This window comes from Berghia stephanieae, chromosome 7 (genome assembly GCF_034508935.2).
Source record: "Berghia stephanieae isolate SIO BIC M18660-M18661 chromosome 7, UCSD_Bste_1.3, whole genome shotgun sequence".
Classification (NCBI taxonomy): Eukaryota; Metazoa; Mollusca; class Gastropoda; order Nudibranchia; family Aeolidiidae; genus Berghia; species Berghia stephanieae.
The window spans coordinates 25,863,681-25,877,335 of NC_088366.1; the positions used below are offsets into that span (position 1 = coordinate 25,863,681).

Consider the following 13,655-nt stretch of genomic DNA (forward strand, 5'->3'; position numbering starts at 1 on the left):
TTTTAGCAGAGTAAAATCTCTAATTTTATGACAGGGGTTTTAAAGTAGATTTTTATAGGTCGTGAAGAAGAAATCTTTTTTTTGTGATATGGCATCACAATACGGGCCAAAATGTTTATTCAGTTAATAGAAATTGATTCGGAGGTTGACACATAGTTTTACAACTTTTGATAGAAGGACATCTGAGAAAAACTAGAAAAACATGCGCCATTCATAAAAAATCTGACTACTATACTATAGTTCATTCCTTACAGTCAATGAGTAGCATCAGAATCAGATCCATAGTTCCCTTCCATGTAGTCAAGAGTTAATTAATAGAGTTACTTCTCAGATCATTGATACAAAACTATATATTCAGACTACTAGTACAATCCTTTCAGTCAATGGATCCATAATTCCCTCCCATAGTCACAGAGATAATTAGAGTGATTGAGTTGGGTGAGTGTAGTGTAACTGTTGTAACAGTAACATCTCAGATCATTTTGATCAATGAGGCAAAACTATATATTCAGAGTACTAGTCCCATACGATTGACAGTCATATCAGCAACACCAGATCCATGTAATGGGCATAACTATATATTCAGAGTCCAAGTTCCATCATATATGGTAATATCAGACCCACTAACTATTCTAGTCTAGCTATCATTTAGCAATAGCAATGACTACTATCTATCTCTAGCAACTGTTGTATTGTTAGTAGTAGAAAGGACTGTTCAAGTTGTGAAGTTGACGTGATGAGCAAAGGGCCCTCTAGACTTATACACTAATACAATAAAGTCAATATTTATCAGTTAACCATATAGAAAAAAAAGATATAAATATAAAGCCACAAGCCATAATAAAATAAGAATCAGGATGTCGGAGTCTGATCACCATATCTGTGCGACTCGACAGAGCAAGCACGACAATGGGTCCAACTATCGTCTGCAGGAACTACAGCCAGATACTAATTCTAAACATTTCTTAAATAATAATTATTACGCAATTATTATTGGTACTTACCACTTTTCAAAGGTTCTGGTTCGATAAATTAGCCATAGATCTATCTAGTTATTACAAGGAATTGAAAGCAGATTCGTACTTTCGATTTTAAAAAATGAAAACAAACCCAATCACTCAATTTGTAAGAGGGCGTCATAAAAAATAGTTCATTCTTTCCAGTAAAATTGTTGATAGTTCACTACTTTTTATATATTTTCATATCATTCAAGATATAAGAAATATTATTTAAAACTTATGGTCGCCAATTAACCAATTTCCGATAAAGTACCGAAATTATAAGAACAGAATCAATTATTGCGCATTCGAGGAAATTGTACCAAGGCAGAAAAGTAGTAGTTTTGCTTGAAATCGTTATCCAACCAATGGCCCCCACTAGCGGGGGCTGAAGATTCCATATGATTGTCCTTTCAGTATAGTTGTCCTTGATATATATATATATATATATATATATAATATATATATATATATATATATAATATATATATATATATATATATATATATATAGAGAGAGAGAGAGAGAGAGAGAGAGAGAGAGAGAGAGAGAGAGAGAGAGAGAGTTCTATTTTCATTCGATCTTGTACCCACCATCATTTAATGAGGGCAGATTGGTAAACAACGTTGTCTGTGTAATTTAGTACATCCTCTGTTGATTTTTCTGTGTGGCCCAACATTAAGTGTAAGCCACTATAGCCCCTGACCCGTGACACAGAAACATACAGTTGTCCGTGTGTGAAAACAGGTTGTGGTAAGAAAATCAACTGCGAAAATAAACCTGAAGCAGCAGACGTGAGCAAAGCTGAAAGACGATCCTGGGATTGAGAACTTACCTTACAGTATTACAGTACTCTGGTGATCATGTTTGGTGGCGATTTTATGCACATCCACTGGAGGTGTACAAAAATGCACCGTTTTTATGCACCTCCGTTGGCAGTGCTGGTTGATTAATGAAAATGTTGCTGCTTGAAGCTCGAAGGAAAAAATAACGATAAGTGTTGAATTGTAAGCCTCAATTTAATATGCGAAGACATACTGTGGACGTTTCTGATTTCCCCTTTATCAACAAAACACAACGAATAAGACACTAAGGACGAATGAGAGATTTGTAGTGTGAATGGCGTAGATAAGGTAAATAGACATAGACAATGATGGGACAGGAAGTTTTTGAAAAATAACAATAACAACAACAACAACAACAACAACAACAACAACAACAACAACGAAGAAGAAGAAGAAAAAAAACCCCCAATAAAATGACAAATACACAGTAAACGAAAACACTGATGATAATGCTAAAATATTATAAAATGACAACAATCGACGTTTACATATAAATGCACGTCGATAACACATTGAATGGTACCGATGTTGGTTTTAAATAATAGAATAATAATAATAATAATAATAATAATAATAATAATAATAATAATAATAATAATAATAATAATAATAATAATAATAATAATAATAATATAATAATAATAATAATAATAATAATAATAATAATAATAATAATAATAATAAAAAGATTAATTTAAGGTTTTAAATATATGTCCAGTAACTATAACAACAAAAATGATGTCTTTCTCAATAAAGTAATTTTTTTTTTAAAATGTCCACAATGGGATTGAACCCAGTACTTCCAAGGTTAGAGTCCGACAGCCTATACGGAGCCAGCTGACTGCTCATAACTTTTAATAAGGTCTTACTAAAACCTCATTTTACCTTCAATGCAACTTCTTTTTTCTGGTTTTAAATTTCGATTTTTTTAGATTATTATTATTATTAATTAATTTATTACCAAAGAAGTTAAACCTGAGTATTATCCACCCGAAACCATCACAGTGAAAGCATCAAATGGGTAATAATAAGACTTGATGTCATAAATAGATGAAAACTGTTGAAAACTTAGTGTAGATCTGAAATCCGTAAAGTAATTAAGTGAATACATTGTTTCGAATGCAACCATTTGCGTAAAAACGCCAAACTGACAACTTTTTACAGTGTCGAAATTGATTGCTTTTGAGAGTGTTAGTGTCGTCGGTACATATTTTATGATATCTGTTTGACCCACCGAACTTTCAAACTAACTTTAAATTATGAAAGGAAATCACAGATGACTTCCTGCTGCTGTCGCTAATGATTTATACTTATACCGACAACCCTTATTTATTATTTTTTGCATTTATTTTCAATTCCATTGTATTTATTTTCCAACAACAGTCTACACGTTTTTATATTTCACTTTCTAAACTGCATTACAATTCCCCGCCTCCCCTCTTTTCACTTAATTAATTGCGCACCTTTTAGAAATATCTAGTATTCTATTTTAAGTCGTGCTCTCTTACAAAGGAGCATACTATAATACTATTTCCTGCCAACCAATGTTTTGTTTATTCATCTTAACTGCGCCACTACCACATTATCTCATTCATCTGTGGTGTTTCATTCATCCTGTTTTGTTGATAAAGGGGAAACCCGAAACGTTCATTTGATCTGTTTTTGTAATTAAATTGAAGCTTACATTCAATTTCACATTATTATTTATTTCTTCGAGCTTTGAGCAGCAACATTTACAGTGAATACATTATTTCGAATGCAACGATTTGCGTAAAAACGCCAAACTGACAACTTTTTACAGAAATTGGTTGTTTTTGAGATTGTTGGTGTCGTCGGTACGTATTTTATGATATCTGTGTGACTCAACGAACTTTCTAACTGACTTTAAATTATAAAAGGATATCAGTTATCTGTTTATCTATCTGTAAAAAATACATTTCTAATTTTCAAATCTTTCAGGAGAGTTGTGCGCCGTGTAATTTCTTTTATTGACTCAAATAGGCACAATGTTCTCCACAAAGCTATATTTTTTAAAGAAAGGACTGTTATATAATTATTTGAATTATTAATTAAATTATTTAATTATTTGAAACTCTCGAATGCACAAAGTAGGACATCCCAAATGAATGTAAATAGAGTTGATTATACTACGAATATTGAAAATGAAACTTATTTATGTATGAGATATTTAATACTCAATATTATCAATTAATTAACATTGAATGCTGTTTTTATAATTCATAAATTGTATCTATGCATAAAAGCCACACAGAGAATTTAAAGGATTTTAGAACCTATTACCTCTTAGACGATACGGTTATTATTATTATTATTATTATTATTATTATTATTATTATTATTATTATTATTATTATTATTATTATTATTGTTATCATCTATCATCATCGTCGTCATCATCATCATCATCATCATCATCGTCGTCGTCATCATCATCATCATCATCATCATCATCAAATAGGCTATTATTGTTTTGTTTTTATAAATTATGCCATCCCCAACGACACCACTCTATGAATTTTTTTATGGGGTTGGGGGGGGGGGGGGGTTTATTGAAATGAGGAAACGGGTGCACCTTGACCAAACTCCAATAGAATGGAAAAAGGGGAAGGGGTCGGAATAGAGGGATAGTGAGCAATTTCAGCATTCCATTGAGGTTTGGGAGGATTTTGTTCTTCCTTTTATTTTCATTTTCATTTTCATTTTGTTTTCCCTTTTGGTGAGTCTGGACCGGTAGATTTCGTGAGCTGAAATTTAATTGAAGTGAAACGGGGTGTAAACAAATCTTCGGGGAGGGGAGTGGGGGGGGGGGGGGGGTGCGTGTTGCACAAAATTCTGAAAGAAATAGACGCAAGGGGGGGGGGGGGTCATCAATCTGGTACAGCAGAGTAGAATTCCTTGGAGGACTAGAGATAATCCATCAAACATGACGTCTGAAGTCAACTGGAATCAAACATGTTATCCAAAGTGAGCAAGTTGGGTGTGAAGAAATTAACTTATGAGTGACAATTTTATGTCAGTCATCTGTTATATTCTTCGTTTACACCTTCAGTTTTCATGAGTTTTTACTCCGCCTACAGTTTCTCGATATCCGTCAGGCCTTGAACGAATTTATTTGTACTAATAGGCATTAGGCTTTAAACACAGACAAAAAAAATCGGGCACATCTTTAAAACCGAGTCACACGTCAAGATTGCTATCTGAAAATCTAGTATCTGAGACATTGGTGGTATACTTGAAACAATATCTTACTGTAAATTGAATTTTATATTTTTCTTTAATTTTCCGAACCATCTTTTTACTTTTTCTGCTCCGCTTTTTGAGACTCATTAACCAGACCTGCCCCTTTGAAAGTAAAAAAAAATCGTAGTTTTCATTGGTAATAAAATAGTAGACGTTATAACTAATTTTTAAGAATTACATTTGTGTGTTTAAATACATTAAATTAATGCTTTAAACTCCTTTATATATATTAGCTATGGCAACAAACCTTTGATTTCAAGAAGTTCATTGAGTTAAAGATCTATAATATATAATTGTCAATTAGGTCCCGAAAATTCGTAGTTCTACGGAGTTTTCGTAGTAGTAGTAGTAGTAGTAGTAGTAGTAGTAGTAGTAGTAGTAGTAGTAGTAGTAGTAGTAGTAGTAGTATTAGTAGTAGTAGTAGTATTAGTAGTAGTAGTATTAGTAGTAGTAGTATTAGTAGTAGTAGCAGTAGTTGTAGTAGTAGTAGTAGTAGTAGTAGTAGTAGTAGTAGTAGGCAGGTCTGCATTAACTACCCTTACAAGGAACTGTCAGGCCATTGATCTTTAATCCCCTCAAAACTGAGCTATTTGGATCTACCGAGGTGCACATCTTTGCAGGTCTGATAACCCTAACCGAACACAAATCTACCTATCACATAACTCGATAAAACTGTTATTATTTTGGGCTAAGCTAGTGACTACGATTTATATGAATAATTAATCTCAAGAGCTTTTTTAAATGTCTACTGTAAAACTTCATTGAGCATTGTAAATGGAAATTAATTGGCGCTTTATAAATTTCCCAAAGATCCGATAAAGTGTTACTTTGATATAAATGACTCCTTCCATTTCAATACAATAATTATCCATAATTTATTCTTGCAATATTTAATATTTGCTATTTTATCTTATAATTTGCAGATGGAGAAATTACCTTAACTTCAGAATGTGAGTATTTAATTTTATTAAAAAAAGCAAAAATCGATTAGATGATACATTTGGATACGACGGTTAATGTCCTCTCTCTCTCTCTTCACTGCCCCCCCCCCCCCCTCTTCTCTCTCTCTCTCTCTCTCTCTCTATATATCTCTCTCTCTCTCTTTTTTTTTCTCTATCTATCTATCTATCTATCTATCTATCTATCTATCTATCTATCTATCTATCTATCTATCTATCTATCTATCTCTCTCCCTCCCTCCCTCCCTCTCTCTCTCTCTCTCTCTCTCTCTCTCTCTCTCTCTCTCACACACACACACACACACCTCTTTATCTCTCCCCATCTGTAACCCCTGAATTGCACAGAAACAATGGCCTGGGGACTCATCACGACATGACATGGTTATGTACCAAAGTCAAGCAATTTTGAGCATGGTTAATGACCATATGATTGGCCATACCTTAACCTAAAGTCCCCAAGGGTCAGAAAGGCACATGAAGCTTGAAAAGTTTTTCTCCAACTTGGATAACCAGAGCATAGCCTTTGTTAACTAAAAGCCTGATACTGACAACAAAAATTCGTCATAAAAAAAAAGACGAAGATCACGGGACAAAGTTAATTGCGAGTTGTAATCAATAACTCGGCCAAATGAAATCATTTGTTTCCTTAAGCACTCCTAGCAACAACTCACGTTTCACTTTCGTTTGGTGATCGTCGTCTTTTTTTGTGACGTAACGTAGTCAGTACGTTGTTTTGAAGGTCACTGCATAGGCTTTGTGGCTTACAGTTCTCCATAAGTTCCATGCCACCTTGTACAATACTTCTTCGCTTCTGTCATTCTTCGAAAAATAAAAAATTAAAGTGACAAATTAGTTTCTGAGGTTCCATCCCCAGTCTTTGCATGCTGATTTTTTGAGGTATTCTTTTTTCTTGTATTTTTTTCCTTTTTGTTTTGCCTAGCACTGTTTCATAAACATTTTTTTAGGCGGACCCGCCATAGAACACACAAGGTGGGCACACACCACACAACACACGAAACAAACGAATGTAACAACAAGAAGTTAGGGAAACCCCCTTCCATAGACAACACGATACAAAACTAATCTGTCGCCATTTGTTCGTTTTTTAATGTGTTGCGTTTTGTCAGGATTGACGACTAGTGAAAGAAAATTATTGAAGTTTGTGATGGCTCACAAAACTAAACAACACACGAGACAAACGAACGAACAACAATTATAGAAGCCCCCTCCATCGGGAACTCAACAAAGCCGTTACAAAAAAAAAAAAAAAACTTGCATATATATATATATATATATATATATATATATATATATATATATATATATATATATATATATATATATATATATATATATGCATTGCGGGAGGGGTAGGGGAGCATTTTGATTGATTTGTGACAAATTGCCTGGAATCAGTTTTGTGTTGGGATGAAACCCCGTCTCATACTTGACAAGAGAGCCTAAGCTAAAAAAAAATGGGAGCTATCTATTTTCATGTTTTTGTCCAACCTAGTCATCTATCACATGATTTGTTGCTGTACAACGATTGGACATTTCTTATATAAAAATAAACGCGCTGCTTTGTTTATGAATGTTGTAAACATATCATTGGGTCTTGCTGAGCAGAATGAACAATGATTGTGACGTTGGATATCACTAAATAATGTGAACACTTTTCACTGTGCGGGTCATTTTTTAGCTCATTTTGTAATGTGACAAATGACCTCGAAAACATGGAAATGTAATATAGATAATCCCCATTGAGTTAAAATAAATATTTACAATGAGGAGAACGAGTTTTCTTTCTTAAATTTCAAACTCAGATTCAGCCCGATATGAATGGCATCGTATTGAAGCGTTTGATTACAAATTATTAACTCACTCAATCCTAGAGATTTTTTGCTACTTTTCAAAATTGGAAGAAATGTACTTGAAATGAGCATGTGCATAGATAGATTTGATCCTATCTACGCCTATAATTTGTCTCAGAAAATGTAATTAATATAGGGATGGGGTAAAAGTACCCCGGGTAAACTACGGATTTAGTCGGTGTTAGGCTTGAGTGAGTTAAAAGTGTATAGAATGAATGAAGGTGACGTTATTCCAAAGGATCTGACGTCACGACTGTTGAATTCTATTGGGTTACGATATCAGACCTTCAAATATTATCCTGTGCACATAGGCTCAATTGAATTAATAATAGCAACACATTGTTATTTAAACAGCAGTAATGCATATTGAATATGCTTGTCTTTCTATCCCTCTCCCCTCCCCCTCCCCCCTCCCCCTCCCCCCTCCCCCCTCTCCACCCCCACCACTTTTCAATTTATTTGACGAGCTCAGGGACTACAACGCCAATGACAACTTTTAATACAACTTTCACTTCTACTTTACCGACGACTGAGCAAAGAGAGCCAGAACTGCCCGTTGTCCCCAATCAGAAAAACCTTACAGGTAAAATTCTAAGTACTGAAAAAATTGTCATAATATTGTATGTAATAAAAGCTTTCAAATTGAGCTTTAAGTTATCTATCTATCTATCTATCTATCTATCTATCTATCTATCTATCTATCTATCTATCTATCTATCTATCTATCTATCTATCTATCTATCTATCTATCTATCTATCTATCTATCTATCTATCTATGAATGTATGTATCTACCTATCTATTTATCTATTTATTTATCTATCTATCTATGTCTCTCTGTCTATCAATCTATTAAACCGTTTTATGATCAAATACTGTACTAGAGTGCTCGACATGTTGATAACAACAATGGAGCAATTAATTATTAAGATATTTATCACGATATTGTAGTCTGCATGGATGTATCAGTCCTTAATGGCCATCAATCGGACTTTGCGAAACATGTTGTAGAAGTTGTAGGAGACTGTTGAAGTGATTCCGTAATTTGAAAGTAGATTAATAATGTTTCCGTCTATGCGGACAACTGTTGTATATTTTTCTTGTAGTTTTGAGTGTGGCCTAAAGTGGATGCTTCGTTATAGTGTATTTCTCTTCCAGGCATAAGCTACATTGTTTTATTGATGGTTTGTATCCTGTTGTTTTAGATAAAAATTTTCCATGAATAACTGTGGTTTAACTTGTCTTTTAATTTCAAATATGTTCGCTGAGTGTTGTAGATGCTCTTTTGTTAGTGTTTCTAAAGGTGGATATATTGGGGTTGTATCTAATTTTGAAGTTATTTTCAGTTTATCCTACATATTTGTTATGCTTGTTTGTTTAAGTTCAGTGGAGTTTTAACGAAATCGTTCTGAAAGACGAGATACGAAAAAAGCCCTGATCTAGCCTCTTATGTCACATCTCGTCGTCATCAACGAGATCTCAGTAGTACCGATGCTGCATATCGTTTGAGAGCCTTCATGTTCCGTGTATGTTATGTACAGACACACTCATAATAAAGACGGCGTATGACATGTAACCTCAAAGAACATGGTTGACCGAAAGTGATGAGTAGTTGTGTAACACCAAAAGCTCTGTGGCCTGGATCACGAGGTCATGTATGTAATGGTTGCGTCACTGCCTCGACGCTCATGAATTAATTAGTAAGGCTGGACTTTCAATGAAAAAAATCGAAATTAGTTTTTTAAAACTCTTTTGAATCAAACGAGTTCGTCTTCAATGAGATGTAAAAAAATGATATAAAAATCAAGAAAATCGGCCGATAAATAAAGTAGTTGCTTTAAAAAGCTGAAATAAACAAATGCAATTTTTAAAATCAAATTTATTTGTAAAACAGTTGGTTTTCAGCCGACTTTTACTGAAATAAAGACCAATGTTCTTCTTTTTTTCAAGCTGATTCCAGCAATGTGACTTTCAAATTCATCACAATTATATTTATACTTTTAGATTTGAGCTATTCGGCCTACTAAAAAAGATGGTACATTGTTTGCATAACAGAAGCGTAATACCTTGGACGGTCGATCGAGTAGAGATCCTGTGATTAGTCAAAGACTTTGGGACGCTTGACTCACAATTCTACAATAATAGATGGTGGCCGTAGATCAAAGAGGCTAACATTTTTATTTACCAAACATTTTTCTTGGTGCTAAATAATACAAAGTAATAATTTCACATATGAAAAATTAATTTTGAAGTTCCAATCTTTCTATTACAATCGAATTGATACCACGAATGACAAAATCGGCCCACAAGTAAGAGAATTACACATTATTGATAATACTTTTTTTAACTTTACAATAATTATCATCAAAGTTATTTTTCATCACCAAAGTCGTAATTTTTGTCCGATTTTTACCAAACAAAGTGCAATGACAACAATTTACAAGCGCGAAAAAAAGGATCAAATCGCAATTTCTACAACATTTTAATATTTTTTTTTTTTTTTTTTTGCAAATTGATAACAATTAAAGCACAATTATTTCTAACCGTTTTCGTCTTATAACGTGAAAGGCAGGCTCCATCTTCGTTCTGAATTTTTGTGACAAGAGAACGGGAAAGACAATTTGATCACGTGAGAAAAAAATTCTCGTTCGTCTCACCCGACGAGTGAAAATCGTTAACTTGGTAATGACTATAACTTCGTATACTAGACTTGATTCTCAACATTGTTTATTCAACGGGCAACATGCCTTCCTCCGGCAGTTGCATTTATGGATGGATAGATTTTGTTCTTGTCGGTGGCTTTTCAATATTTTTTTTTATTGTGGCTTGAAATTATTTGTTTTCTGTTGCACAATTTTTATCGCATTTCTATTGATTATCTGATGTAACTTGTGCTTTTTTTTTGGGAAGCATGTTTCAGGAACTGTTCTCAAATGTTGGTGCTGACGTTTTTGTCGAAAGGGGAGTTGAACAGAGGAGTATGCCGCTTTCTTATTCTGCGTTCACCACTTGTATGATGTTAATGCTTTTTATTACGAAACCCGCCGAAACCCAGTCCCAGGTTCACTCCCCACTGGTGTACACTTCTCTGATTCCCATATTCACTCCCACAGCTGCACTCTTCCCATAACTATGTCAGGTTTCGGGAAAAAAAACACCGTATTATAGTGCACATATGTAGGACTAATGCTCAGTTACAGCCTAGAGAAAATATCGAGACAAGAAACGTTGGGATTGCAATGTAACCTCGAAAATCATTGAATTTAGTATTTATGTCATGAGTGACCTTCAAAGTTGTGAGAAGCTGCGAAAATCCGTAGTGAAATGACGTCAGTGAGTTAGAATTTTACTTATCGATTCTTTAAAAGAATAAGGGTGGAGATCAAACTTGCTCGTACATTCCTTGTAAAAATTTTACCAACGAGCACGGAATTACTGGAAAATCTAAAAATTATAAAACTAAATTATACACACTGATATGAAAGTAACTTGCAACCCTTTTAAAAATTAAGGGTAATTCTATCACGTGCTGAATCAAATGGTTATTTATAAAATCTGATAGGTATATTTGATGTTTATCATATTCATTATAAATGGACCGATTTTTATCGTTGGTGGCTCAAAAGAGTCGTCTCGATCATTGTTAGTTCATTTCTATAATACATAAGTATAATGATGAAAATGGATAATAACCTCTATTTTCCCGTAAATATAACGGGTTCTCCACTTGTATTACAAACTAATAATATATGAGTAAGAGGATGTTTACCGGCGTGAATTGCATGGTCTGATATAGCCCTCTGCTATTAAACCCCTTTTGCCACTCTTGATGTTTTCTGTCTATGTATTTCAATCTCGGGTTACAGGTAAACGTATTGGTAGAGAAAAAAAAAAGATGAGTAAGGCCAGTTTGGAGAAGTTAAAGATCAAACGATACTAATGAAAAACGAAGAGATTGAAGGTGTGTCTCATTTTAGATATCTGAGATTCACTAAAACACAAATTGGCGACAGCTCGATGAATATAAACAACCGAATTGGAATGGTGGAAAACAGAATGGCATCTCTAAACAATATCTAGAAAGACAAATCCAGAGGATAGAATTTGAAAATAAAACTAGTAAAAGTATTGGTGTGGACAGTGATGACCTACGGCGCGGAAGGATGGACCCTCAAGAAGAAGGACCTCAACCGTATTAACTCTGCTGAAATGTGGTTTTACAGAAGGGTGATGAGGGTAAGCTCGATGGAAAGAAAAACGAATAACAGCATAATTGAAAAGCTGGAGATCAGAAATACTAAATGTAACCAAAAGAAGGAAACTACGTTTTTTCGGTCACATATGCCGAAACCGATGCACCCTTATGAAAGATGTAGTGCAGGAGAAAATGGAGGACAAACTGTCAGACTATCTGTCTATATTATATCTGTCTATCTATATGCCAATTGGTTGGTCTGTCTGTTTGATTCTCTGTCTGTTTGACTGTCTGTTAGTGGGTTTTTCTATCAATCTGTATGTCTGTCTTTATGACTGCCAGCATATATGTCTGTCAGTCTGACTGTTTGACTCTGTGTGGTTCTGCCTATCTGTCTCTCTGACTGCTTGCATGTGTGTCTGTCTATCTATCTACCTTGCATTTTGTATGTCTGTATATCTTTCTTTGAGTAATGTCTGTTAGTATAATAAATCTGATATTTTTCTTTGATTCTTTTTGTTTCTCACGCACACATTAGCTGATCCATTGAAAAACTCAACCCTTTTGCCACGGACAGGGGTCAACCAGACAATCGATATCAATGGAACCTTACCGATATCGGAATTAGACAATTCAACGATTGTCAATTCGACCTCGGGGGAATTGTACAATAATACAGCGGAACCCGATACAGGTAGGTTAAAATAATATGTGATATATGAACAACTGGGCTACCCCTTTAGTGTTCAGTACTCATATATTATGAGTTGCATGTACTGATGATCAATAATGATAATAATAATAAAAATAATAATAATAATAATAATAATAATAATAATAATAATAATAATAATAATAATAATAATAATAATAATAATAATAATAATAATAATAATAATATAATACATATTATTATCATTCTTCTTCTTCTTATTATTATTATTAATATTATTTATTATTATTATTATTATTATTATTATTATTATTATTATTATTATTATTATTATTATTATTATTATTATTATTATTATTATTCCATTATGGGTCCATGATTAAAAGTTAGGCAATGAGATATTTCGGGGTGGAGTCTTCCGACCTACAATGGTTGTGGTGGCGTCATTCTTGCAGTGTCCCTCATATCTGTTTTCCTTTTCTCGTGTTGCTCTCTGTCTTTGTTCCGGATTGAGATTGCTTGATTTTTTTCCAGGTTCTGGCGACCATTAAATCGGAGAGAGGCAGTCAAATGTAAAGTTCCTTCTTTGAAAGATTATAATATATTTGTCTTCGGAAATCATCTCTCTGTTATGTTGTACTATTATTTTTTATATAATATTGTTCTGTGTAAGCATTAAAGGGCATCTTTCGAAGTGTGATCCTTTTATTTTGCCTGGGTAAGAATTTTAGTAGACTTGGCTCAATATACTTGAAACTTAGGCTGAACGAGTAGGATTGTGCTGCAATGCTAAGAAGACCGTTTTCCAAACCTACAACCAAGAAAGGCCAATTAGCATACAGGCAAAGAATGGA

The 13,655-nt window shown here is 33.7% G+C and overlaps 1 protein-coding gene across 6 annotated transcripts in view; it reads left to right on the forward strand.

Moving 5' to 3' along the window:
- The window catches only part of LOC144976952 (uncharacterized), a 111,822-nt gene that overhangs the window by 13,346 nt on the left and 84,821 nt on the right, over positions 1-13,655 (forward strand). For all 6 annotated transcript variants that reach the window (XM_078921586.1, XM_078921590.1, XM_078921591.1 and 3 more), the window contains exons 4-6: positions 6,028-6,054; positions 8,407-8,517; positions 12,667-12,822. In XM_078921586.1, coding sequence (XP_078777712.1) covers positions 6,028-6,054; positions 8,407-8,517; positions 12,667-12,822 — 294 coding nt within the window. The remainder of the gene's footprint in view (positions 1-6,027; positions 6,055-8,406; positions 8,518-12,666; positions 12,823-13,655) is intronic.